The sequence below is a fragment of the Epinephelus fuscoguttatus genome, linkage group LG12 (assembly GCF_011397635.1).
Source record: "Epinephelus fuscoguttatus linkage group LG12, E.fuscoguttatus.final_Chr_v1".
In the NCBI taxonomy this organism is placed as follows: Eukaryota; Metazoa; Chordata; class Actinopteri; order Perciformes; family Serranidae; genus Epinephelus; species Epinephelus fuscoguttatus.
In genome coordinates, this window is record NC_064763.1 from 8,356,528 (window position 1) to 8,382,406 (window position 25,879).

At 38.7% G+C, this 25,879-nt stretch overlaps 2 protein-coding genes across 7 annotated transcripts in view; both read left to right on the forward strand.

The window, feature by feature from the left end:
* The window catches only part of LOC125898993 (A-kinase anchor protein 9-like), a 36,171-nt gene extending 12,640 nt beyond the window's left edge, over nt 1–23,531 (forward strand). Inside the window, exons 6-10 of the mRNA XM_049593109.1 lie at nt 2,221–6,336; nt 9,090–9,888; nt 10,804–12,275; nt 16,862–18,697; nt 19,615–23,531. Of these exons, the coding sequence (XP_049449066.1) occupies nt 2,221–6,336; nt 9,090–9,888; nt 10,804–12,275; nt 16,862–18,697; nt 19,615–22,738 (11,347 nt within the window). The 3' untranslated portion in view covers nt 22,739–23,531. The remainder of the gene's footprint in view (nt 1–2,220; nt 6,337–9,089; nt 9,889–10,803; nt 12,276–16,861; nt 18,698–19,614) is intronic.
* LOC125898994 (uncharacterized) lies at nt 10,216–16,773 on the forward strand. Of its 6 annotated transcripts, none has more exons than XM_049593114.1 (2): nt 10,216–10,803; nt 16,309–16,773. In XM_049593114.1, exons 1-2 carry the CDS (start codon nt 10,333–10,335, stop codon nt 16,756–16,758), a joined length of 921 nt encoding a protein of 306 aa, XP_049449071.1. In that variant the 5' UTR covers nt 10,216–10,332; the 3' UTR covers nt 16,759–16,773. The 6 variants fall into 6 exon arrangements, with proteins under 6 accessions (XP_049449071.1, XP_049449073.1, XP_049449069.1 ...); XM_049593116.1 differs by having other exon boundaries at nt 10,245–10,439; nt 15,945–16,773; XM_049593112.1 differs by lacking the exon at nt 10,216–10,803 and adding an exon at nt 12,375–12,638 and having other exon boundaries at nt 15,391–16,773.
* Nucleotides 23,532–25,879: the final 2,348 nt, after the last annotated feature.

The following is a 25,879-nucleotide window of genomic DNA, read 5'->3' on the forward strand; positions in this document are numbered from 1 at the left end:
GCCGATCAGTTAAATAGTACACTGAAATCCATGGAAACTCTGAGAGCAAAACTCAAAGATTTCACTGAAACAACACAAGAAGGTCTAAAAACCAAAATGGACAGATTAGCACAACACACTGAAGATTTGCAAAAACTTTGCATGATGTTGGAGCAAAAACAAACAGAATTTGAAGCAGACCAAAACAAGCTGCCTGATTTCATTCAAGAGTTAAAAAGAGAAAAGGAAGCTCTTATAACTATGTTATCAGACGTGCTCCAAAGCAGATATGAAGCAGAAGATCAGATGAAGACAAAGCCTATTTTGGAAAGGCAAGATGGAGAAGAACTTGAGGCTGAGATGATCAAAGGGAAAGACGATCAGAAAAGTGTCCATGACGTTATTACCGAACAGAAGCAGAACATAAAGAAGCAAACGAACCTGTTAGAACGAATCATACAAGAAATAGAAAAGAGAAAAGATGAGCTTCAGATCACAATGACTCCGCTGAAAGGTGAGAAAGAACACATCAGCAGCTTCCTTGAAGAGATAGATAAAGAAAAAAGCAACATAAGAGAGATGGTGCTTCAGGTTCAGACAGACAAGACCAAAGTTCAGAACATGATGAAAATTATTGTTTTGAAACAAAGAGAGCTAGATCTAAAAGACGCTGACATCGAGGAACAAATGCAAGAATTGCTAAACAGCAGGAACATCGTACTAGCAGAAAAAGAAGAACTGGAACTTTTGAGAAAGGATCTCAACAAGAAGAAAGACAAGGTTGAAGCTGCCATGAACACTATCAGTGAGAGAGAGAACAAGTAGTGAAGAGTAGTGTTGACATGGACAGAGAAATGCTTGAGGATGAAAAGAACAAAATGGAAGGAGAAAGGTCTGATCTTAAAATAAGAGAAGATCAACTCTTGGATAAAATGAAATCAATGGAAACCCTGAGAGAAAAACTTCAACAGCTGAAAGAAAGGATGAGTGAAGACATGAAACACAAACTCATCAGACTGGAACAAAACAATGAAGAAGTACTGAAACTGGTCAGTGTTTTGGAGCAAAAGCACGAAGCTCTGAATAAACAGAAAGAAAATATGTCATCTTACACTGAGATATTACAGAGAGAAAGAGAAGGGTTGAGGAGTACCTTGTCAGAACTTGCCATTCAGAGACAAGAGATTGAAAATCGACTGAAACAAGACGCTTTGTTGGAAACAACACATCTTGTCGAACTTAAAGCAGAGCTGAAGCAAGACAGAGAGGATCTGGACAGAGAGCGTGAGAAGATGGACAAAGAGAAACTGGACTTGGAGCTGATGAGATCTGACATCCTGAAACAAAGTGACACATTAAAACAAGCAATACAACATATGAAAGAGCAAAGAGACAAATTGGAAATCACACAGTCTGAGCTACAAAAGAAGAAAGAACATGCAGACAGTCAGTTTGATGAGATAGAGAGAAAAGCAACATTAAAGATCTGACCCTTCAGCTTCAGACTGAAAGAGACAAATTTGAGAATGTCATGAACATGATTATCTTAAAACAAGAAGAACAAGAACTCAAGGACAACGAGCTCAAAAGACAAACACAAGAACTGGAAACTGTGAAGAACAGTGTGCTGGCAGAAAGAGATGAACTGGAACTTCTGAGAAAAGATGTCAACAAGAAGAAAGAAGAGGTTGAAGCTGCCATGAACACTATCAGTGCAGAGAGAGAAATAGTCAGTCAGATGAAGAGTAGTGCTGACATGGACAGAGAAATGCTTGAGGATGAAAAGAACAAAATGGAAGGAGAAAGGTCTGATCTTAAAATAAGAGAGGATCAACTCTTGGATAAAATGAAATCAATCAAAACTCTGAGAGAAAAACTTCAACAGCTGAAAGAAAGGATGAGTGAAGACATGAAACACAAACTCATCAGACTGGAACAAAACAATGAAGAAGTATTGAAACTGGTCAGTGTTTTGGAGCAAAAGCATGAAGCTCTGGATAAACAGAAAGAAAATATGTCATCTTACACTGAGATATTACAGAGAGAAAGAGAAGGGTTGAGGAGTACCTTGTCAGAACTTGCCATTCAGAGACAAGAGATTGAAAATCGACTGAAACAAGATGCTTTGTTGGAGACGACACATCTTGTCGAACTTAAAGCAGAGCTGAAGCGAGACAGAGCGGATCTGGACAGAGAGCATGAGAAGATGGACAAAGAGAAACTGGACTTGGAGCTGATGAGATCTGACATCCTGAAACAAAGTGACACATTAAGACAAGCAATACAAGATATGAAAGAGCAAAGAGACAAATTGGAAATCACACAGTCTGAGCTACAAAAGAAGAAAGAACATGCAGACAGTCAGTTTGATGAGATGAACAGAGAGAAAAGCAACATCAAAGATCTGACCCTTCAGCTTCAGACAGAAAGAGACAAACTTGAGAATGTCATGAACATGATTATCTTAAAACAAGAAGATCAAGAACTCAAGGACAACGAACTCAAAAGACAAACACAAGAACTGGAAACTGTTAAGAACAGTGTGCTGGCAGAAACAGAGGAACTGGAACTTCTGAGAAAAGATCTCAACAAGAAGAAAGAAGAGGTTGAAGCTGCCATGAATACTATCAGTGCAGAGAGAGAAATAGTCAATCAGATGAAGAGTAGTGCTGACATGGACAGACAAATGCTTGAGGATGAAAAGAACAAAATGGAAGGAGAAAGGTCTGATCTTAAAATAAGAGAGGATCAACTCTTGGATAAAATGAAATCAATGGAAACCCTGAGAGAAAAACTTCAACAGCTGAAAGAAAGGATGAGTGAAGACATGAAACACAAACTCATTAGACTGGAACAAAACAATGAAGAAGTATTGAAACTGGTCAGTGTTTTGGAGCAAAAGCATGAAGCTCTGGATAAACAGAAAGAAAATATGTCATCTTACACTGAGATATTACAGAGAGAAAGAGAAGGGTTGAGGAGTACCTTGTCAGAACTTGCCATTCAGAGACAAGAGATTGAAAATCGACTGAAACAAGACGCTTTGTTGGAAACAACACATCTTGTCGAACTGAAGGCAGAGCTGAAGCAAGACAGAGAGGATCAAGAAGGAGAGCGTGAGATGAAGAAGAAAGAGAAACTGGACTTGGAGCTGATGAGGTCTGACATCCTGAAACAAAGTGACACATTAAAACAAGCAATACAAGATATGAAAGAGCAAAGAGACAAATTGGAAATTACACAGTCTGAGCTACAAAAGAAGAAAGAACATGCAGACAGTCAGTTTGATGAGATGAACAGAGAGAAAGGCAACATCAAAGATCTGACCCTTCAGCTTCAGACTGAAAGAGACAAATTTGAGAATGTCATGAACATGATTATCTTAAAACAAGAAGAACAAGAACTCAAGGATGATGAACTTAAGAGACAAACACAAGAACTGGAAACCAGTAGAAACAATTTATTGGCAGAAAAAGAAGAATTTGAACTTTTGCAAAAGGATCTCAACAAGAAGAAAGAAGAGGTTGAAGCTGCCCTTACCACCATCGGTGAAGAGAGAGAACAAGTCACTAAAATGAAGACTGCATTTTACAGGGAGAGGGCAATGCTTTCAAATGACGAGGAAAGGATGAAAGAACTGTCTGAGCTGAACATGAAAGCCGATCAGTTAAATAGTACACTGAAATCCATGGAAACTCTGAGAGCAAAACTCAAAGATTTCACTGAAACAACACAAGAAGGTCTAAAAACCAAAATGGACAGATTAGCACAACACACTGAAGATTTGCAAAAACTTTGCATGATGTTGGAGCAAAAACAAACAGAATTTGAAGCAGACCAAAACAAGCTGCCTGATTTCACTCAAGAGTTAAAAAGAGAAAAGGAAGCTCTTATAACTATGTTATCAGACGTGCTCCAAAGCAGATATGAAGCAGAAGATCAGATGAAGACAAAGCCTATTTTGGAAAGGCAAGATGGTGAAGAACTTAAGGCTGAGATGATCAAAGGGAAAGACGATCAGAAAAGTGTCCATGACGTTATTACCGAACAGAAGCAGAACATAAAGAAGCAAACGAACCTGTTAGAACGAATCATACAAGAAATAGAAAAGAGAAAAGATGAGCTTCAGATCACAATGACTCCGCTGAAAGGTGAGAAAGAACACATCAGCAGCTTCCTTGAAGAGATAGATAAAGAAAAAAGCAACATAAGAGAGATGGTGCTTCAGGTTCAGACAGACAAGACCAAAGTTCAGAACATGATGAAAATTATTGTTTTGAAACAAAGAGAGCTAGATCTAAAAGACGCTGACATCGAGGAACAAATGCAAGAATTGCTAAACAGCAGGAACATCGTACTAGCAGAAAAAGAAGAACTGGAACTTTTGAGAAAGGATCTCAACAAGAAGAAAGACAAGGTTGAAGCTGCCATGAACACTATCAGTGGAGAGAGAGAACAAGTAGTGAAGAGTAGTGTTGACATGGACAGAGAAATGCTTGAGGATGAAAAGAACAAAATGGAAGGAGAAAGGTCTGATCTTAAAATAAGAGAAGATCAACTCTTGGATAAAATGAAATCAATGGAAACCCTGAGAGAAAAACTTCAACAGCTGAAAGAAAGGATGAGTGAAGACATGAAACACAAACTCATCAGACTGGAACAAAACAATGAAGAAGTATTGAAACTGGTCAGTGTTTTGGAGCAAAAGCATGAAGCTCTGGATAAACAGAAAGAAAATATGTCATCTTACACTGAGATATTACAGAGAGAAAGAGAAGGGTTGAGGAGTACCTTGTCAGAACTTGCCATTCAGAGACAAGAGATTGAAAATCGACTGAAACAAGATGCTTTGTTGGAGACGACACATCTTGTCGAACTTAAAGCAGAGCTGAAGCAAGACAGAGAGGATCTGGACAGAGAGCGTGAGAAGATGGACAAAGAGAAACTGGACTTGGAGCTGATGAGGTCTGACATCCTGAAACAAAGTGACACATTAAAACAAGCAATAAAACATATGAAAGAGCAAAGAGACAAATTGGAAATCACACAGTCTGAGCTACAAAAGAAGAAAGAACATGCAGACAGTCAGTTTGATGAGATGAACAGAGAGAAAAGCAACATCAAAGATCTGACCCTTCAGCTTCAGACGGAAAGAGACAAACTTGAGAATGTCATGAACATGATTATCTTAAAACAAGAAGATCAAAAACTCAAGGACAACGAACTCAAAAGACAAACACAAGAACTGGAAACTGTTAAGAACAGTGTGCTGGCAGAAAGAGATGAACTGGAACTTCTGAGAAAAGATCTCAACAAGAAGAAAGAAGAGGTTGAAGCTGCCATGAACACTATCAGTGCAGAGAGAGAAATAGTCAATCAGATGAAGAGTAGTGCTAACCAGGAAAGACCACCGCTTGAGATTGAAAAGGAAGGAGAAAGGTCTGCGCTGAAAATAAGAGAAGATGAACTCTTGGATAAAATGAAATCAATGGAAAGTCTGAGAGAAAAACTTCAACAGCTCAATGAAAGGATGAGTGAAGACATGAAACACAAACTCATCAGACTGGAACAAAACAATGAAGAAGTATTGAAACTGGTCAGTGTTTTGGAGCAAAAGCACGAAGCTCTGAATAAACAGAAAGAAAATATGTCATCTTACACTGAGATATTACAGAGAGAAAGAGAAGGGTTGAGGAGTACCTTGTCAGAACTTGCCATTCAGAGACAAGAGATTGAAAATCGACTGAAACAAGACGCTTTGTTGGAGACGACACATCTTGTCGAACTGAAGGCAGAGCTGAAGCAAGACAGAGAGGATCTGGACAGAGAGCGTGAGAAGATGGACAAAGAGAAACTGGACTTGGAGCTGATGAGGTCTGACATCCTGAAACAAAGTGACACATTAAAACAAGCAATACAAGATATAAAAGAGCAAAGAGACAAATTGGAAATCACCCAGTCTGAGCTGCAAAAGAAGAAAGAACATGCAGACAGTCAGTTTGATGAGATGAACAGAGAAAAAGGCAACATCAAAGATCTGACCCTTCAGCTTCAGACTGAAAGAGACAAATTTGAGAATGTCATGAACATGATTATCTTAAAACAAGAAGATCAAGAACTCAAGGACAACGAGCTCAAAAGACAAACACAAGAACTGGAAACTGTGAAGAACAGTGTGCTGGCAGAAACAGAGGAACTGGAACTTCTGAGAAAAGATGTCAACAAGAAGAAAGAAGAGGTTGAAGCTGCCATGAATACTATCAGTGCAGAGAGAGAAATAGTCAGTCAGATGAAGAGAAGTGTGGACATGGAAAGACAAATGCTTGAGGATGAAAAGAACAAAATGGAAGGAGAAAGGTCTGATCTTAAAATAAGAGAGGATCAACTCTTGGATAAAATGAAATCAATGGAAACCCTGAGAGAAAAACTTCAACAGCTGAAAGAAAGGATGAGTGAAAACATGAAACACAAACTCATCAGACTGGAACAAAACAATGAAGAAGTATTGAAACTGGTCAGTGTTTTGGAGCAAAAGCACGAAGCTCTGGATAAACAGAAAGAAAATATGTCATCTTACACTGAGATATTACAGAGAGAAAGAGAAGGGTTGAGGAGTACCTTGTCAGAACTTGCCATTCAGAGACAAGAGATTGAAAATCGACTGAAACATGACGCTTTGTTGGAGACGACACATCTTGTCGAACTGAAGGCAGAGCTGAAGCAAGACAGAGAGGATCTGGACAGAGAGCGTGAGAAGATGGACAAAGAGAAACTGGACTTGGAGCTGATGAGATCTGACATCCTGAAACAAAGTGACACATTAAAACAAGCAATACAACATATGAAAGAGCAAAGAGGCAAATTGGAAATCACACATTCTGAGCTGCAAAAGAAGAAAGAACATGCAGACAGTCATTTTGATGAGATAAATAAAGAGAAAAGCAACATTAAAGATCTGACCCTTCAGCTTCAGACGGAAAGAGACAAACTTGTGAATGTCATGAACATGATTATCTTAAAACAAGAAGAACAAGAACTCAAGGACAACAAGCTCAAAAGACAAACACAAGAACTGGAAACTGTTAAGAACAGTGTGCTGGCAGAAACAGAGGAACTGGAACTTCTGAGAAAAGATGTCAACAAGAAGAAAGAAGAGGTTGAAGCTGCCATGAATACTATCAGTGCAGAGAGAGAAATAGTCAGTCAGATGAAGAGTAGTGCTGACATGGACAGACAAATGCTTGAGGATGAAAAGAACAAAATGGAAGGAGAAAGGTCTGATCTTAAAATAAGAGAGGATCAACTCTTGGATAAAATGAAATCAATGGAAACCCTGAGAGAAAAACTTCAACAGCTGAAAGAAAGGATGAGTGAAGACATGAAACACAAACTCATTAGACTGGAACAAAACAATGAAGAAGTATTGAAACTGGTCAGTGTTTTGGAGCAAAAGCACAAGCTCTGGATAAACAGAAAGAAAATATGTCATCTTACACTGAGATATTACAGAGAGAAAGAGAAGGGTTGAGGAGTACCTTGTCAGAACTTGCCATTCAGAGACAAGAGATTGAAAATCGACTGAAACAAGATGCTTTGTTGGAGACGACACATCTTGTCGAACTTAAAGCAGAGCTGAAGCAAGACAGAGAGGATCTGGACAGAGAGCATGAGAAGATGGACAAAGAGAAACTGGACTTGGAGCTGATGAGGTCTGACATCCTGAAACAAAGTGACACATTAAAACAAGCAATACAACATATGAAAGAGCAAAGAGACAAATTGGAAATCACACATTCTGAGCTGCAAAAGAAGAAAGAACATGCAGACAGTCAGTTTGATGAGATAAATAGAGAGAAAAGCAACATTAAAGATCTGACCCTTCAGCTTCAGACTGAAAGAGACAAACTTGTGAATGTCATGAACATGATTATCTTAAAACAAGAAGAACAAGAACTCAAGGACAACGAGCTCAAAAGACAAACACAAGAACTGGAAACTGTTAAGAACAGTGTGCTGGCAGAAACAGAGGAACTGGAACTTCTGAGAAAAGATGTCAACAAGAAGAAAGAAGAGGTTGAAGCTGCCATGAACACTATCAGTGCAGAGAGAGAAATAGTCAGTCAGATGAAGAGTAGTGCTGACATGGACAGACAAATGCTTGAGGATGAAAAGAACAAAATGGAAGGAGAAAGGTCTGATCTTAAAATAAGAGAGGATCAACTCTTGGATAAAATGAAATCAATGGAAACCCTGAGAGAAAAACTTCAACAGCTGAAAGAAAGGATGAGTGAAGACATGAAACACAAACTCATTAGACTGGAACAAAACAATGAAGAAGTACTGAAACTGGTCAGTGTTTTGGAGCAAAAGCACGAAGCTCTGAATAAACAGAAAGAAAATATGTCATCTTACACTGAGATATTACAGAGAGAAAGAGAAGGGTTGAGGAGTACCTTGTCAGAACTTGCTATTCAGAGACAAGAGATTGAACATAGACTGACACAAGACGCTTTGTTGGAGATGACACATCTTGTTGAACTTAAAGCAGAGCTGAAGCAAGATAGAGAGGATCTGGACAGAGAGCGTGAGAAGATGAACAAAGAGAAACTGGACTTGGAGCTGATGAGATCTGACATCCTGAAACAAAGTGACACATTAAAACAAGCAATACAAGATATGAAAGAGCAAAGAGACAAATTGGAAATTACACAGTCTGAGCTACAAAAGAAGAAAGAACATGCAGACAGTCAGTTTGATGAGATGAACAGAGAAAAAGGCAACATCAAAGATCTGACCCTTCAGCTTCAGACTGAAAGAGACAAACTTGAGAATGTCATGAACATGATTATCTTAAAACGAGAAGATCAAGAACTCAAGGACAACGAGCTCAAAAGACAAACACAAGAACTGGAAACTGTGAAGAACAGTGTGCTGGCAGAAAGAGATGAACTGGAACTTCTGAGAAAAGATGTCAACAAGAAGAAAGAAGAGGTTGAAGCTGCCATGAATACTATCAGTGCAGAGAGAGAAATAGTCAATCAGATGAAGAGTAGTGCTGACATGGACAGACAAATGCTTGAGGATGAAAAGAACAAAATGGAAGGAGAAAGGTCTGATCTTAAAATAAGAGAAGATCAACTCTTGGATAAAATGAAGTCAATCAAAACTCTGAGAGAAAAACTTCAACAGCTGAAAGAAAGGATGAGTGAAGACATGAAACACAAACTCATCAGACTGGAACAAAACAATGAAGAAGTATTGAAACTGGTCAGTGTTTTGGAGCAAAAGCATGAAGCTCTGGATAAACAGAAAGAAAATATGTCATCTTACACTGAGATATTACAGAGAGAAAGAGAAGGGTTGAGGAGTACCTTGTCAGAACTTGCCATTCAGAGACAAGAGATTGAAAATCGACTGAAAGAAGATGCTTTGTTGGAGACGACACATCTTGTCGAACTTAAAGCAGAGCTGAAGCAAGACAGAGAGGATCTGGACAGAGAGCGTGAGAAGATGGACAAAGAGAAACTGGACTTGGAGCTGATGAGGTCTGACATCCTGAAACAAAGTGACACATTAAAACAAGCAATAAAACATATGAAAGAGCAAAGAGACAAATTGGAAATCACACAGTCTGAGCTACAAAAGAAGAAAGAACATGCAGACAGTCAGTTTGATGAGATGAACAGAGAAAAAGGCAACATCAAAGATCTGACCCTTCAGCTTCAGACTGAAAGAGACAAACTTGAGAATGTCATGAACATGATTATCTTAAAACAAGAAGATCAAGAACTCAAGGACAACGAGCTCAAAAGACAAACACAAGAACTGGAAACTGTGAAGAACAGTGTGCTGGCAGAAAGAGATGAACTGGAACTTCTGAGAAAAGATGTCAACAAGAAGAAAGAAGAGGTTGAAGCTGCCATGAATACTATCAGTGCAGAGAGAGAAATAGTCAATCAGATGAAGAGAAGTGTGGACATGGAAAGACAAATGCTTGAGGATGAAAAGAACAAAATGGAAGGAGAAAGGTCTGATCTTAAAATAAGAGAGGATCAACTCTTGGATAAAATGAAATCAATGGAAACCCTGAGAGAAAAACTTCAACAGCTGAAAGAAAGGATGAGTGAAGACATGAAACACAAACTCATTAGACTGGAACAAAACAATGAAGAAGTATTGAAACTGGTCAGTGTTTTGGAGCAAAAGCAAGCTCTGGATAAACAGAAAGAAAATATGTCATCTTACACTGAGATATTACAGAGAGAAAGAGAAGGGTTGAGGAGTACCTTGTCAGAACTTGCCATTCAGAGACAAGAGATTGAAAATCGATTGAAACATGACGCTTTGTTGGAGATGACACATCTTGTTGAACTTAAAGCAGAGCTGAAGCAAGACAGAGAGGATCTGGACAGAGAGCGTGAGAAGATGAACAAAGAGAAACTGGACTTGGAGCTGATGAGGTCTGACATCCTGAAACAAAGTGACACATTAAAACAAGCAATAAAACATATGAAAGAGCAAAGAGACAAATTGGAAATCACCCAGTCTGAGCTGCAAAAGAAGAAAGAACATGCAGACAGTCAGTTTGATGAGATAAATAAAGAGAAAAGCAACATTAAAGATCTGACCCTTCAGCTTCAGACGGAAAGAGACAAACTTGTGAATGTCATGAACATGATTATCTTAAAACAAGAAGAACAAGAACTCAAGGACAACGAGCTCAAAAGACAAACACAAGAACTGGAAACTGTTAAGAACAGTGTGCTGGCAGAAAGAGAGGAACTGGAACTTCTGAGAAAAGATCTCAACAAGAAGAAAGACAAGGTTGAAGCTGCCATGAACACTATCAGTGCAGAGAGAGAAATAGTCAATCAGATGAAGAGTAGTGCTGACATGGACAGACAAATGCTTGAGGATGAAAAGAACAAAATGGAAGGAGAAAGGTCTGATCTTAAAATAAGAGAGGATCAACTCTTGGATAAAATGAAGTCAATCAAAACTCTGAGAGAAAAACTTCAACAGCTGAAAGAAAGGATGAGTGAAGACATGAAACACAAACTCATCAGACTGGAACAAAACAATGAAGAAGTATTGAAACTGGTCAGTGTTTTGGAGCAAAAGCACGAAGCTCTGGATAAACAGAAAGAAAATATGTCATCTTACACTGAGATATTACAGAGAGAAAGAGAAGGGTTGAGGAGTACCTTGTCAGAACTTGCTATTCAGAGACAAGAGATTGAACATAGACTGACACAAGACGCTTTGTTGGAGATGACACATCTTGTTGAACTTAAAGCAGAGCTGAAGCAAGACAGAGAGGATCTGGACAGAGAGCGTGAGAAGATGAACAAAGAGAAACTGGACTTGGAGCTGATGAGGTCTGACATCCTGAAACAAAGTGACACATTAAAACAAGCAATACAACATATGAAAGAGCAAAGAGACAAATTGGAAATCACCCAGTCTGAGCTGCAAAAGAAGAAAGAACATGCAGACAGTCAGTTTGATGAGATAAATAAAGAGAAAGGCAACATCAAAGATTTGACCCTTCAGCTTCAGACTGAAAGAGACAAACTTGAGAATGTCATGAACATGATTATCTTAAAACAAGAAGAACAAGAACTCAAGGACAACGAGCTCAAAAGACAAACACAAGAACTGGAAACTGTTAAGAACAGTGTGCTGGCAGAAAGAGAGGAACTGGAACTTCTGAGAAAAGATGTCAACAAGAAGAAAGAAGAGGTTGAAGCTGCCATGAACACTATCAGTGCAGAGAGAGAAATAGTCAGTCAGATGAAGAGTAGTGCTGACATGGACAGACAAATGTTTGAGGATGAAAAGAACAAAATGGAAGGAGAAAGGTCTGATCTTAAAATAAGAGAGGATCAACTCTTGGATAAAATGAAATCAATCAAAACTCTGAGAGAAAAACTTCAACAGCTGAAAGAAAGGATGAGTGAAGACATGAAACACAAACTCATCAGACTGGAACAAAACAATGAAGAAGTATTGAAACTGGTCAGTGTTGTGGAGCAAAAGCACGAAGCTCTGGATAAACAGAAAGAAAATATGTCATCTTACACTGAGATATTACAGAGAGAAAGAGAAGGGTTGAGGAGTACCTTGTCAGAACTTGCCATTCAGAGACAAGAGATTGAAAATCGACTGAAACAAGATGCTTTGTTGGAGACGACACATCTTGTCGAACTTAAAGCAGAGCTGAAGCAAGACAGAGAGGATCTGGACAGAGAGCGTGAGAAGATGGACAAAGAGAAACTGGACTTGGAGCTGATGAGGTCTGACATCCTGAAACAAAGTGACACATTAAAACAAGCAATACAACATATGAAAGAGCAAAGAGACAAATTGGAAATCACACAGTCTGAGCTACAAAGAAGAAAGAACATGCAGACAGTCAGTTTGATGAGATGAACAGAGAAAAAGGCAACATCAAAGATCTGACCCTTCAGCTTCAGACTGAAAGAGACAAACTTGAGAATGTCATGAACATGATTATCTTAAAACAAGAAGATCAAGAACTCAAGGACAACGAGCTCAAAAGACAAACACAAGAACTGGAAACTGTGAAGAACAGTGTGCTGGCAGAAACAGAGGAACTGGAACTTCTGAGAAAAGATGTCAACAAGAAGAAAGAAGAGGTTGAAGCTGCCATGAATACTATCAGTGCAGAGAGAGAAATAGTCAGTCAGATGAAGAGAAGTGTGGACATGGAAAGACAAATGCTTGAGGATGAAAAGAACAAAATGGAAGGAGAAAGGTCTGATCTTAAAATAAGAGAAGATCAACTCTTGGATAAAATGAAATCAATGGAAACCCTGAGAGAAAAACTTCAACAGCTGAAAGAAAGGATGAGTGAAGACATGAAACACAAACTCATTAGACTGGAACAAAACAATGAAGAAGTATTGAAACTGGTCAGTGTTTTGGAGCAAAAGCACGAAGCTCTGGATAAACAGAAAGAAAATATGTCATCTTACACTGAGATATTACAGAGAGAAAGAGAAGGGTTGAGGAGTACCTTGTCAGAACTTGCCATTCAGAGACAAGAGATTGAAAATCGATTGAAACATGACGCTTTGTTGGAGACGACACATCTTGTCGAACTGAAGGCAGGGCTGAAGCAAGACAGAGAGGATCTGGACAGAGAGCATGAGAAGATGAACAAAGAGAAGCGTAACTTGGAGCTGATGAGGTCTGACATCCTGAAACAAAGTGACACATTAAAACAAGCAATACAACATATGAAAGAGCAAAGAGACAAATTGGAAATCACACAGTCTGAGCTGCAAAAGAAGAAAGAACATGCAGACAGTCAGTTTGATGAGATAAATAAAGAGAAAAGCAACATTAAAGATCTGACCCTTCAGCTTCAGACGGAAAGAGACAAACTTGAGAATGTCATGAACATGATTATCTTAAAACAAGAAGAACAAGAACTCAAGGACAATGAGCTCAAAAGACAAACACAAGAACTGGAAACTGTTAAGAACAGTGTGCTGGCAGAAACAGAGGAACTGGAACTTCTGAGAAAAGATCTCAACAAGAAGAAAGAAGAGGTTGAAGCTGCCATGAACACTATCAGTGCAGAGAGAGAAATAGTCAATCAGATGAAGAGTAGTGCTGACATGGACAGACAAATGCTTGAGGATGAAAAGAACAAAATGGAAGGAGAAAGGTCTGATCTTAAAATAAGAGAGGATCAACTCTTGGATAAAATGAAGTCAATCAAAACTCTGAGAGAAAAACTTCAACAGCTGAAAGAAAGGATGAGTGAAGACATGAAACACAAACTCATCAGACTGGAACAAAACAATGAAGAAGTACTGAAACTGGTCAGTGTTTTGGAGCAAAAGCACAAGCTCTGGATAAACAGAAAGAAAATATGTCATCTTACACTGAGATATTACAGAGAGAAAGAGAAGGGTTGAGGAGTACCTTGTCAGAACTTGCCATTCAGAGACAAGAGATTGAAAATCGACTGAAAGAAGATGCTTTGTTGGAGACGACACATCTTGTCGAACTTAAAGCAGAGCTGAAGCAAGACAGAGAGGATCTGGACAGAGAGCGTGAGAAGATGGACAAAGAGAAACTGGACTTGGAGCTGATGAGGTCTGACATCCTGAAACAAAGTGACACATTAAAACAAGCAATACAACATATGAAAGAGCAAAGAGACAAATTGGAAATCACACAGTCTGAGCTACAAAAGAAGAAAGAACATGCAGACAGTCAGTTTGATGAGATGAACAGAGAAAAAGGCAACATCAAAGATCTGACCCTTCAGCTTCAGACTGAAAGAGACAAACTTGAGAATGTCATGAACATGATTATCTTAAAACAAGAAGATCAAGAACTCAAGGACAACGAGCTCAAAAGACAAACACAAGAACTGGAAACTGTGAAGAACAGTGTGCTGGCAGAAAGAGATGAACTGGAACTTCTGAGAAAAGATGTCAACAAGAAGAAAGAAGAGGTTGAAGCTGCCATGAATACTATCAGTGCAGAGAGAGAAATAGTCAGTCAGATGAAGAGAAGTGTGGACATGGAAAGACAAATGCTTGAGGATGAAAAGAACAAAATGGAAGGAGAAAGGTCTGATCTTAAAATAAGAGAAGATCAACTCTTGGATAAAATGAAATCAATGGAAACCCTGAGAGAAAAACTTCAACAGCTGAAAGAAAGGATGAGTGAAGACATGAAACACAAACTCATTAGACTGGAACAAAACAATGAAGAAGTATTGAAACTGGTCAGTGTTTTGGAGCAAAAGCACAAGCTCTGGATAAACAGAAAGAAAATATGTCATCTTACACTGAGATATTACAGAGAGAAAGAGAAGGGTTGAGGAGTACCTTGTCAGAACTTGCCATTCAGAGACAAGAGATTGAAAATCGATTGAAACATGACGCTTTGTTGGAGACGACACATCTTGTCGAACTGAAGGCAGGGCTGAAGCAAGACAGAGAGGATCTGGACAGAGAGCATGAGAAGATGAACAAAGAGAAGCGTAACTTGGAGCTGATGAGGTCTGACATCCTGAAACAAAGTGACACATTAAAACAAGCAATACAACATATGAAAGAGCAAAGAGACAAATTGGAAATCACACATTCTGAGCTGCAAAAGAAGAAAGAACATGCAGACAGTCAGTTTGATGAGATAAATAAAGAGAAAAGCAACATTAAAGATCTGACCCTTCAGCTTCAGACGGAAAGAGACAAACTTGTGAATGTCATGAACATGATTATCTTAAAACAAGAAGAACAAGAACTCAAGGACAATGAGCTCAAAAGACAAACACAAGAACTGGAAACTGTTAAGAATAGTGTGCTGGCAGAAACAGAGGAACTGGAACTTCTGAGAAAAGATCTCAACAAGAAGAAAGAAGAGGTTGAAGCTGCCATGAACACTATCAGTGCAGAGAGAGAAATAGTCAATCAGATGAAGAGTAGTGCTGACATGGACAGACAAATGCTTGAGGATGAAAAGAACAAAATGGAAGGAGAAAGGTCTGATCTTAAAATAAGAGAGGATCAACTCTTGGATAAAATGAAGTCAATCAAAACTCTGAGAGAAAAACTTCAACAGCTGAAAGAAAGGATGAGTGAAGACATGAAACACAAACTCATCAGACTGGAACAAAACAATGAAGAAGTACTGAAACTGGTCAGTGTTTTGGAGCAAAAGCATGAAGCTCTGGATAAACAGAAAGAAAATATGTCATCTTACACTGAGATATTACAGAGAGAAAGAGAAGGGTTGAGGAGTACCTTGTCAGAACTTGCCATTCAGAGACAAGAGATTGAAAATCGACTGAAAGAAGATGCTTTGTTGGAGACGACACATCTTGTCGAACTTAAAGCAGAGCTGAAGCAAGACAGAGAGGATCTGGACAGAGAGCGTGAGAAGATGGACAAAGAGAAACTGGACTTGGAGCTGATGAGGTCTGACATCCTGAAACAAAGTGACACATTAAAACAAGCAATAAAACATATGAAAGAGCAAAGAGGCAAATTGGAAATCACACAGTCTGAGCTACAAAAGAAGAAAGAACATGCAGACAGTCAGTTTGATGAGATAAATAGAGAGAAAAGCAACATCAAAGATCTGACCCTTCAGCTTCAGACTGAAAGAGACAAACTTGAGAATGTCATGAACATGATTATCTTAAAACAAGAAGAACAAGAACTCAAGGACAACGAGCTCAAAAGACAAACACAAGAACTGGAAACTGTTAAGAACAGTGTGCTGGCAGAAAGAGAGGAACTGGAACTTCTGAGAAAAGATCTCAACAAGAAGAAAGAAGAGGTTGAAGCTGCCATGAACACTATCAGTGCAGAGAGAGAAATAGTCAATCAGATGAAGAGAAGTGTGGACATGGAAAGACAAATGCTTGAGGATGAAAAGAACAAAATGGAAGGAGAAAGGTCTGATCTTAAAATAAGAGAGGATCAACTCTTGGATAAAATGAAATCAATGGAAACCCTGAGAGAAAAACTTCAACAGCTGAAAGAAAGGATGAGTGAAGACATGAAACACAAACTCATTAGACTGGAACAAAACAATGAAGAAGTACTGAAACTGGTCAGTGTTTTGGAGCAAAAGCATGAAGCTCTGGATAAACAGAAAGAAAATATGTCATCTTACACTGAGATATTACAGAGAGAAAGAGAAGGGTTGAGGAGTACCTTGTCAGAACTTGCTATTCAGAGACAAAAGATTGAACATAGACTGACACAAGACGCTTTGTTGAGATGACACATCTTGTTGAACTTAAAGCAGAGCTGAAGCAAGACAGAGAGGATCTGGACAGAGAGCGTGAGAAGATGAACAAAGAGAAGCGTAACTTGGAGCTGATGAGGTCTGACATCCTGAAACAAAGTGACACATTAAAACAAGCAATAAAACATATGAAAGAGCAAAGAGACAAATTGGAAATCACCCAGTCTGAGCTACAAAAGAAGAAAGAACATGCAGACAGTCAGTTTGATGAGATAAATAAAGAGAAAGGCAACATCAAAGATTTGACCCTTCAGCTTCAAACTGAAAGAGACAAATTTGAGAATGTCATGAACATGATTATCTTAAAACAAGAAGATCAAGAACTCAAGGACAACGAGCTCAAAAGACAAACACAAGAACTGGAAACTGTTAAGAACAGTGTGCTGGCAGAAAGAGAGGAACTGGAACTTCTGAGAAAAGATCTCAACAAGAAGAAAGAAGAGGTTGAAGCTGCCATGAATACTATCAGTGCAGAGAGAGAAATAGTCAGTCAGATGAAGAGTAGCGCTGACATGGAAAGACAAATGCTTGAGGATGAAAAGAACAAAATGGAAGGAGAAAGGTCTGATCTTAAAATAAGAGAGGATCAACTCTTGGATAAAATGAAGTCAATCAAAACTCTGAGAGAAAAACTTCAACAGCTGAAAGAAAGGATGAGTGAAGACATGAAACACAAACTCATCAGACTGGAACAAAACAATGAAGAAGTACTGAAACTGGTCAGTGTTTTGGAGCAAAAGCATGAAGCTCTGGATAAACAGAAAGAAAATATGTCATCTTACACTGAGATATTACAGAGAGAAAGAGAAGGGTTGAGGAGTACCTTGTCAGAACTTGCCATTCAGAGACAAGAGATTGAAAATCGACTGAAAGAAGATGCTTTGTTGGAGGCGACACATCTTGTCGAACTTAAAGCAGAGCTGAAGCAAGACAGAGAGGATCTGGACAGAGAGCGTGAGAAGATGGACAAAGAGAAACTGGACTTGGAGCTGATGAGGTCTGACATCCTGAAACAAAGTGACACATTAAAACAAGCAATAAAACATATGAAAGAGCAAAGAGACAAATTGGAAATCACACAGTCTGAGCTACAAAAGAAGAAAGAACATGCAGACAGTCAGTTTGATGAGATAAATAGAGAGAAAAGCAACATCAAAGATCTGACCCTTCAGCTTCAGACTGAAAGAGACAAACTTGAGAATGTCATGAACATGATTATCTTAAAACAAGAAGAACAAGAACTCAAGGACAACGAGCTCAAAAGACAAACACAAGAACTGGAAACTGTTAAGAACAGTGTGCTGGCAGAAACAGAGGAACTGGAACTTCTGAGAAAAGATCTCAACAAGAAGAAAGAAGAGGTTGAAGCTGCCATGAACACTATCAGTGCAGAGAGAGAAATAGTCAATCAGATGAAGAGAAGTGTGGACATGGAAAGACAAATGCTTGAGGATGAAAAGAACAAAATGGAAGGAGAAAGGTCTGATCTTAAAATAAGAGAGGATCAACTCTTGGATAAAATGAAATCAATGGAAACCCTGAGAGAAAAACTTCAACAGCTGAAAGAAAGGATGAGTGAAGACATGAAACACAAACTCATTAGACTGGAACAAAACAATGAAGAAGTACTGAAACTGGTCAGTGTTTTGGAGCAAAAGCATGAAGCTCTGGATAAACAGAAAGAAAATATGTCATCTTACACTGAGATATTACAGAGAGAAAGAGAAGGGTTGAGGAGTACCTTGTCAGAACTTGCTATTCAGAGACAAAAGATTGAACATAGACTGACACAAGACGCTTTGTTGGAGATGACACATCTTGTTGAACTTAAAGCAGAGCTGAAGCAAGACAGAGAGGATCTGGACAGAGAGCGTGAGAAGATGAACAAAGAGAAGCGTAACTTGGAGCTGATGAGGTCTGACATCCTGAAACAAAGTGACACATTAAAACAAGCAATAAAACATATGAAAGAGCAAAGAGACAAATTGGAAATCACCCAGTCTGAGCTACAAATAAGAAAGAACATGCAGACAGTCAGTTTGATGAGATAAATAAAGAGAAAGGCAACATCAAAGATTTGACCCTTCAGCTTCAAACTGAAAGAGACAAATTTGAGAATGTCATGAACATGATTATCTTAAAACAAGAAGATCAAGAACTCAAGGACAACGAGCTCAAAAGACAAACACAAGAACTGGAAACTGTTAAGAACAGTGTGCTGGCAGAAAGAGAGGAACTGGAACTTCTGAGAAAAGATCTCAACAAGAAGAAAGAAGAGGTTGAAGCTGCCATGAATACTATCAGTGCAGAGAGAGAAATAGTCAGTCAGATGAAGAGTAGTGCTGACATGGACAGACAAATGCTTGAGGATGAAAAGAACAAAATGGAAGGAGAAAGGTCTGATCTTAAAATAAGAGAGGATCAACTCTTGGATAAAATGAAGTCAATCAAAACTCTGAGAGAAAAACTTCAACAGCTGAAAGAAAGGATGAGTGAAGACATGAAACACAAACTCATCAGACTGGAACAAAACAATGAAGAAGTACTGAAACTGGTCAGTGTTTTGGAGCAAAAGCATGAAGCTCTGGATAAACAGAAAGAAAATATGTCATCTTACACTGAGATATTACAGAGAGAAAGAGAAGGGTTGAGGAGTACCTTGTCAGAACTTGACATTCAGAGACAAGAGATTGAAAATCGACTGAAAGAAGATGCTTTGTTGGAGACGACACATCTTGTCGAACTTAAAGCAGAGCTGAAGCAAGACAGAGAGGATCTGGACAGAGAGCGTGAGAAGATGGACAAAGAGAAACTGGACTTGGAGCTGATGAGGTCTGACATCCTGAAACAAAGTGACACATTAAAACAAGCAATAAAACATATGAAAGAGCAAAGAGACAAATTGGAAATCACACAGTCTGAGCTACAAAAGAAGAAAGAACATGCAGACAGTCAGTTTGATGAGATAAATAGAGAGAAAAGCAACATCAAAGATCTGACCCTTCAGCTTCAGACTGAAAGAGACAAACTTGAGAATGTCATGAACATGATTATCTTAAAACAAGAAGAACAAGAACTCAAGGATGATGAACTTAAGAGACAAACACAAGAACTGGAAACCAGTAGAAACAATTTATTGGCAGAAAAAGAAGAATTTGAACTTTTGCAAAAGGATCTCAACAAGAAGAAAGAAGAGGTTGAAGCTGCCCTTACCACCATCGGTGAAGAGAGAGAACAAGTCACTAAAATGAAGACTGCATTTTACAGGGAGAGGGCAATGCTTTCAAATGACGAGGAAAGGATGAAAGAACTGTCTGAGTTGAACATGAAAGCTGAACAGTTAAATGGTAAAATGAAATCCATGGAAACTCTGAGAGCAAAACTCGAGCGTTTCACTGAAACAACACAAGAAGTTCTAAAAACCAAAATGGACAGATTAGCACAACACACTGAAGATGTGCAAAAACTTTGCATGATGTTGGAGCAAAAACAAACAGAATTTGAAGCAGACCAAAACAAGCTGCCTGATTTCATTCAAGAGTTAAAAAGAGAAAAGCAAGGTCTTATTACTATGGCATCAGACATGCTCCAAAGCAGATATGAAACAGAAGATGAAGGGACGACAAAGCCTGTTTTAGAAATACAAGATGGTGGAGAACTTAAGACAGAGATGATCCCAGAGAGAGAGGATCAGAAAAGTGTCCATGACATTTCTAGCAAAGAAAAACTGGACATGATGAAGTATATGAACCTACTAGAACGAAACAGACAAGAAATAGAAAAGAGAAAAGATGAGCTTCAGATCACAATGACTCAGCTAAAAGATGAGAAAGAACACATCAGCAGCTTCCTTGAAGAGATAAACAGAGAAAAGGGCAACATAAGTGAGATGGAGCATCAGGTTCAGACAGAGAAGGACAAAGTTCAGAAGATGATGAATATGATTGTTTTGAAAGAAAAAGAACTTTATCTAAAAGAAGCCGACATCAAGGAGCAAGTACAAGAACTGCAAAACAGCAGAAACATTGTACTTGCAGAAAGAGATGAACTAGAACTTTTGAGAAAGGATCTCAACAAGAAGAAAGAAGAGGTTGAAGCTGCCATGAACACCATCAGTGAGGAGAGAGAAAAAGTAAATCAGATGAAGAGTAGCGCTAACCAGGAAAGACCACCGCTTGAGATTGAAAAGGAAGGAGAAAGGTCTGCGCTGAAAATAAGAGAAGATGAACTCTTGGATAAAATGAAATCAATGGAAAGTCTGAGAGAAAAACTTCAACAGCTGAAAGAAAGGATGAGTGAAGACATGAAACACAAACTCATCAGACTGGAACAAAACAATGAAGAAGTATTGAAACTGGTCAGTGTTTTGGAGCAAAAGCATGAAGCTCTGAATAAACAGAAAGAAAATATGTCATCTTACACTGAGATATTACAGAGAGAAAGAGAAGGGTTGAGGAGTACCTTGTCAGAACTTGACATTCAGAGACAAGAGATTGAAAATCGACTGAAACATGACGCTTTGTTGGAGACGACACATCTTGTCGAACTGAAGGCAGAACTGAAGCAAGACAGAGAGGATCTGGACAGAGAGCGTGAGAAGATGAACAAAGAGAAACTGGACTTGGAGCTGATGAGGTCTGACATCCTGAAACAAAGTGACACATTAAAACAAGCAATACAAGATATAAAACAGCAAAGAGACAAATTGGAAATCACACAGTCTGAGCTACAAAAGAAGAAAGAACATGCAGACAGTCAGTTTGATGAGATGAACCAAGAAAAAGAACAACTGTATCAAATGAGAACAACGATTGAAACTGAGAGAGAGATGTTTTTAAATGAACTGAAGAGGATGAAAGGAGAACAGTGTCAGCTGGAAATAAGAGAGGACCGGCTCACCAGGTTAATGTACTCCATGGGAAGTCTGACAGCAAAACTCAAAAAACTGTGTCAAAGGACACATGAAGACTTAACAAAGAATATGAACAGATTAGGCCAGAAATATGAAGATATGCTCCAACAGAACTCAATATTGGAACATAAGTGTATTGAATTTGTTCAACAGGAAAATAAGATGACTCGTTATTGTGACCTGATTAAAAAGGAGAAGAAACATGTGGTGACAATGACATGTGACAAGGCAGAGCAAACTGATATTTTGAAAGAATGGGTGGTTGTTCTTCAGTCAGATGTTGCGATCCAGACTGAAGATCAATGGAAGCCAGAGCGACATGAACAGGATCTTGAAAGAAAGGTTAAATACTTGAAAAGTGAGAGGAAAGGTCTGCTGATAGAAGCAGAAGATGAAGAGCTGGAAAATGAACAGAAACAGAGGCTTGAGTTGGCTTCAGAGCAAGATGGTTTTACAGATGAGAAAATATCAAAACGAGATTGTTTGCGAAAGCTGTGGAAGGACACTAAAACAGAACGGAAGGAGATTGATCGGATGAGGCGCGCAAGCCATGAGATGAGAAATAACCTCGAGAAGAGACTCAAGGGGATCAAACAGTTTGCTAAGAAAACATGGTTACAGAAAGAAAAGGAACCGTTGGACAGGAAGCTGAAACAAGGACTCAGTAAGGACACAACATCGCAATGTGACTGCAAGAAAGATCATACAACCCTTGATGAAAAATACACAGAGCTCCAACAAATTAGGTTTCAGATGCTCAGTGAGATTGAGAAACTCAGTGTTAAGGAAAAAGTGTCTCGGACAGTGACAACTAGCAACAAAGCTAATCAAACATCCCAGGTTGATATAACCACAGGGAATGCAACCGTGCAGGTAACAGAACAAGCCTCTGCCAAAACGAGTCAAGAACAGATGTGGGTTGAAGAAACAGAAGCAGATACTGACTTATCCAGTGGACTCCTCTGTCAGCTACAGCATTACTGCTATCGATGCTGTTGCCATTGTGATGCCTGCTGTAAGCAAGTCTGTGAAGGGGACAAATGAGAGACACATCTGGGTCACTGTTATCATCAATGTAAATGTTTCTAGCATACAGCTGAAATACAAAACAAGTGTTCGACTGAACCATTTGTAATACAAAGATAGTAACTGAACATTTTTGTTATATTTTTAGTCCAGCAAATATTCATCACATTGCTGGCAAACGCTTGCTTTGGCAGTCCAGATAATTGACATTTTTAAAATTATCAGCCTAAAATTAGGTTTCCTAATGGATAAGAATTGCTGGAGTGGAATCAAACTAATATATTGACACTTTTTTAAACCATCTTAATAAAAAGTAATAGGATAACTAAATATGTCAAGGTATTTGGCAGATCAGAGTTCAAAATCTGTGATGCTTGTGTGTCTTGAATAATTCTTTACTGGCTATTGCACCATATTTGTTTGCATAATAATATAAGATTTAATAGTGCACTTGAGCCATTTTAAGAATGAATGCTTCATTTTTTTTTAGTTTTGCAGCAGAACCACCATTCTTCATTTACAGAAAATCATACAAATTTAAGAACCCATGTTCCCATGTTGTGTTACAATTATTTTAAGATATTCAGGCAGAGAGCTCCAAAGCCCTCACAGCAAAAGCCTGTTGACCTGGTATTTTTGCGCTGTGACCTGCAGGAGAGCAGGTCTCAAAGTCCAGATCAGCCCAGTTACTGTGCTGCTGTGATATTTTGGAAGTATCTAATGATCCTGAGTAGAAAATATATGATGCTGTTAAGAGATTTGTAAACACTATTTGTAAATGTAAATAAAGCTTGTGTGAAGTAGAAAAATATATAGTTGTATCTGTTTATTTCACACACTTTTTTTCACGCAATTTTGTATAGAAAATGCTTAATCTCTTAAGTACAGGTGTTGTAAGAAGAAACATTTTATGTGTGGTTGACAGTCTCATCCTGTGGATACAACACAACACAGACCCTTTTTGCATCTTTAATTGCAAATATTATAAAACTTGTAGATAACATGCAGTAAATGTAATGAATTGGTTGTATGGTGGATGAACATAGACTTCTTCTTCTTGGTGTTTGATCACAATGTTTACCCTTTACATTTTGCAAAGAGCCTAAAGGCTGACTTACTTGGTCCAGTCAGGTGCTCCCAGATTTTTGTGTAAGTATAATAATATTGCGTGGATACCAACTTTTAGGTGAAGACCAGGATTCGTGGAGCCAGCCCTGACACAAAAGCAGACCGCAGACCATGCGGTCAGTTTGCAGTTGGTGAACTGAAATGCAGCTATCACTAGGGAAAACCTCAAGGAATTTCAAGGATTCAAAAAAGTAGATTAGAGTAGATGTAGATGCACGTTGTATTCTAAGTGAGTTACTGTGATCTGTGACCTCCACATGCATACTTTCTGTCTGTTTAACTAGGTGATGACAGCCAGCTAGCTGATACAGCTACACAGTGAGCCCAGCAACTCCAAACTAAAGGTTGTTTGATAAAGATTAGTAACATTTTCTATACTGGACTGTGTTTCTTATCAGTAGAGAATTTTTGTGATGGTCGACATGTCATGACAGTGGGAAGCACCAATGCATTTGACTGTTGGCTGCAAAAAAGCATGCATTGTATGATTAGTGAAAAGCCGCTGTTTCACATCTCCAAGCACTTAAAGGAAGGAACTTGCAATTATAAACATATAAAAGGTATTGATATAGATGGGAAACAGGGCTGTAGCTGGAAAATTAACATTCATTCATTCATTTACCATAACCACTTATCCTGTTATGGGACACAGGGGTGCTGGAGCCTATCCCAGCTGACAATGGGCGAGAGGCGGGCTATACCCTGGACGGGCTGCCGGACTATTGCATGGCTGGAAAAATAACAAGTGTGTATAAATAAAAGTTTCATTCTATTGCAGTTATTACTTAAAATGAAGACACAACGAGACTGAAGGGGCTGGATAACTAAATTCTCACTCACTTATTTACATAAACAAAGAATAAGTTGTTCTTTCACTGTTACATTTTCAGTACACATGCAACAAGGCATGTGAAGTGGAATGTAAAAAAAGATTTTTTTTTATATGGACCTGGTAAATGGACCTGCACTTGTATAGTGCACTTTCTAGTCATCCAACCACTCAAAGCCCTTTTTACACTTCGAGTCACATTCACCCATTCACTGGTGGCCGAGGCTAACAAGGTGCCACCTGCTACTCGGTTTTGAACACACTCACACACCGATGGAACAGCCATCAGGAGAAATTTGGGGTTCAGTATCTTGCTCAAGGATACTTCTACACGCAGACTGGAGGAGCCGAGGATCAAACCGTCAATCAGTGGATGACCCGCTCTACCTCTGAGCCACAGCCGCCCAATATATGTCATTAACGTTAAACTGTTCTTTATTTGGTATTATTTATTTCCATTAAAAATTACTTTTATTCTTTCTTTTGGGGTTGTTGCTTTAATTTTTTGTCTTTTTGTCCTCCTCTGATAAGGATGTGAGTGATGAGGATGCAAGGAGGAAGCTCCTGTACCTTTCTTTTCCACTTTTGCCCATAAATGTTATTTCCCAAACAATGCTTCACAGATAATGTTTTACATAAGGTACATGAAATGTATCTATGCAACTGACCCTTAGCTAACTCCCACTCTCCTCAATTACTTTTGTCTAGTCTGTCCAGCCTTCACATCCAGCATGTCAATATGGCCATTTCAGAAATAAGAGTAAGAGCTATTCCAAAGGAAATAATGGCAAAATCTGAAATAACAGCTCTGAAATTTCAGACAGAAAGAGATAGGAAAGGGACTTCAACATGCATTTGAGAGCTATGAAAAATTCCGTGTTGTCACTATGGAAAAAAAACACCATAGTTCAAGGCTGGATTACAGTTTAGCAGCTCAGCTAAAAGCTCTGCTTCAGCAATAAACTATAGAAGTTGGGAGTCTATGCAGTTTATTTTTAGTGAACGTTACATTAGACATCACATTTATTTTTCACTGGCCCAAATGGACATGAGGCATTTCACTTTGAGTATAGCTACCTAGTATCAAGCCCTGCTTCCCCACTACTCTCTGCTGAATGGAAATTGTTGCTATGTAGAGGAAAAGTAACACTTAGCAGGCCAGAATAACTGAAAGATGGCTTCCCCATAAAGTGCAGTAAAAA

What these genes read in the sequence shown, in the direction of transcription:
- LOC125898994 (XM_049593110.1), top strand. Translation starts at nt 13,883, where the DNA reads ATGTCATCTTACACTGAGATATTACAGAGAGAAAGAGAAGGGTTGAGG. An exon ending in TCAACAAGAAGAAAGAAGAG is followed by an intron (nt 14,474 to 15,390) that starts GTTGAAGCTGCC and finishes AAGAAAGAAGAG; the next exon opens with GTTGAAGCTGCCATGAACAC.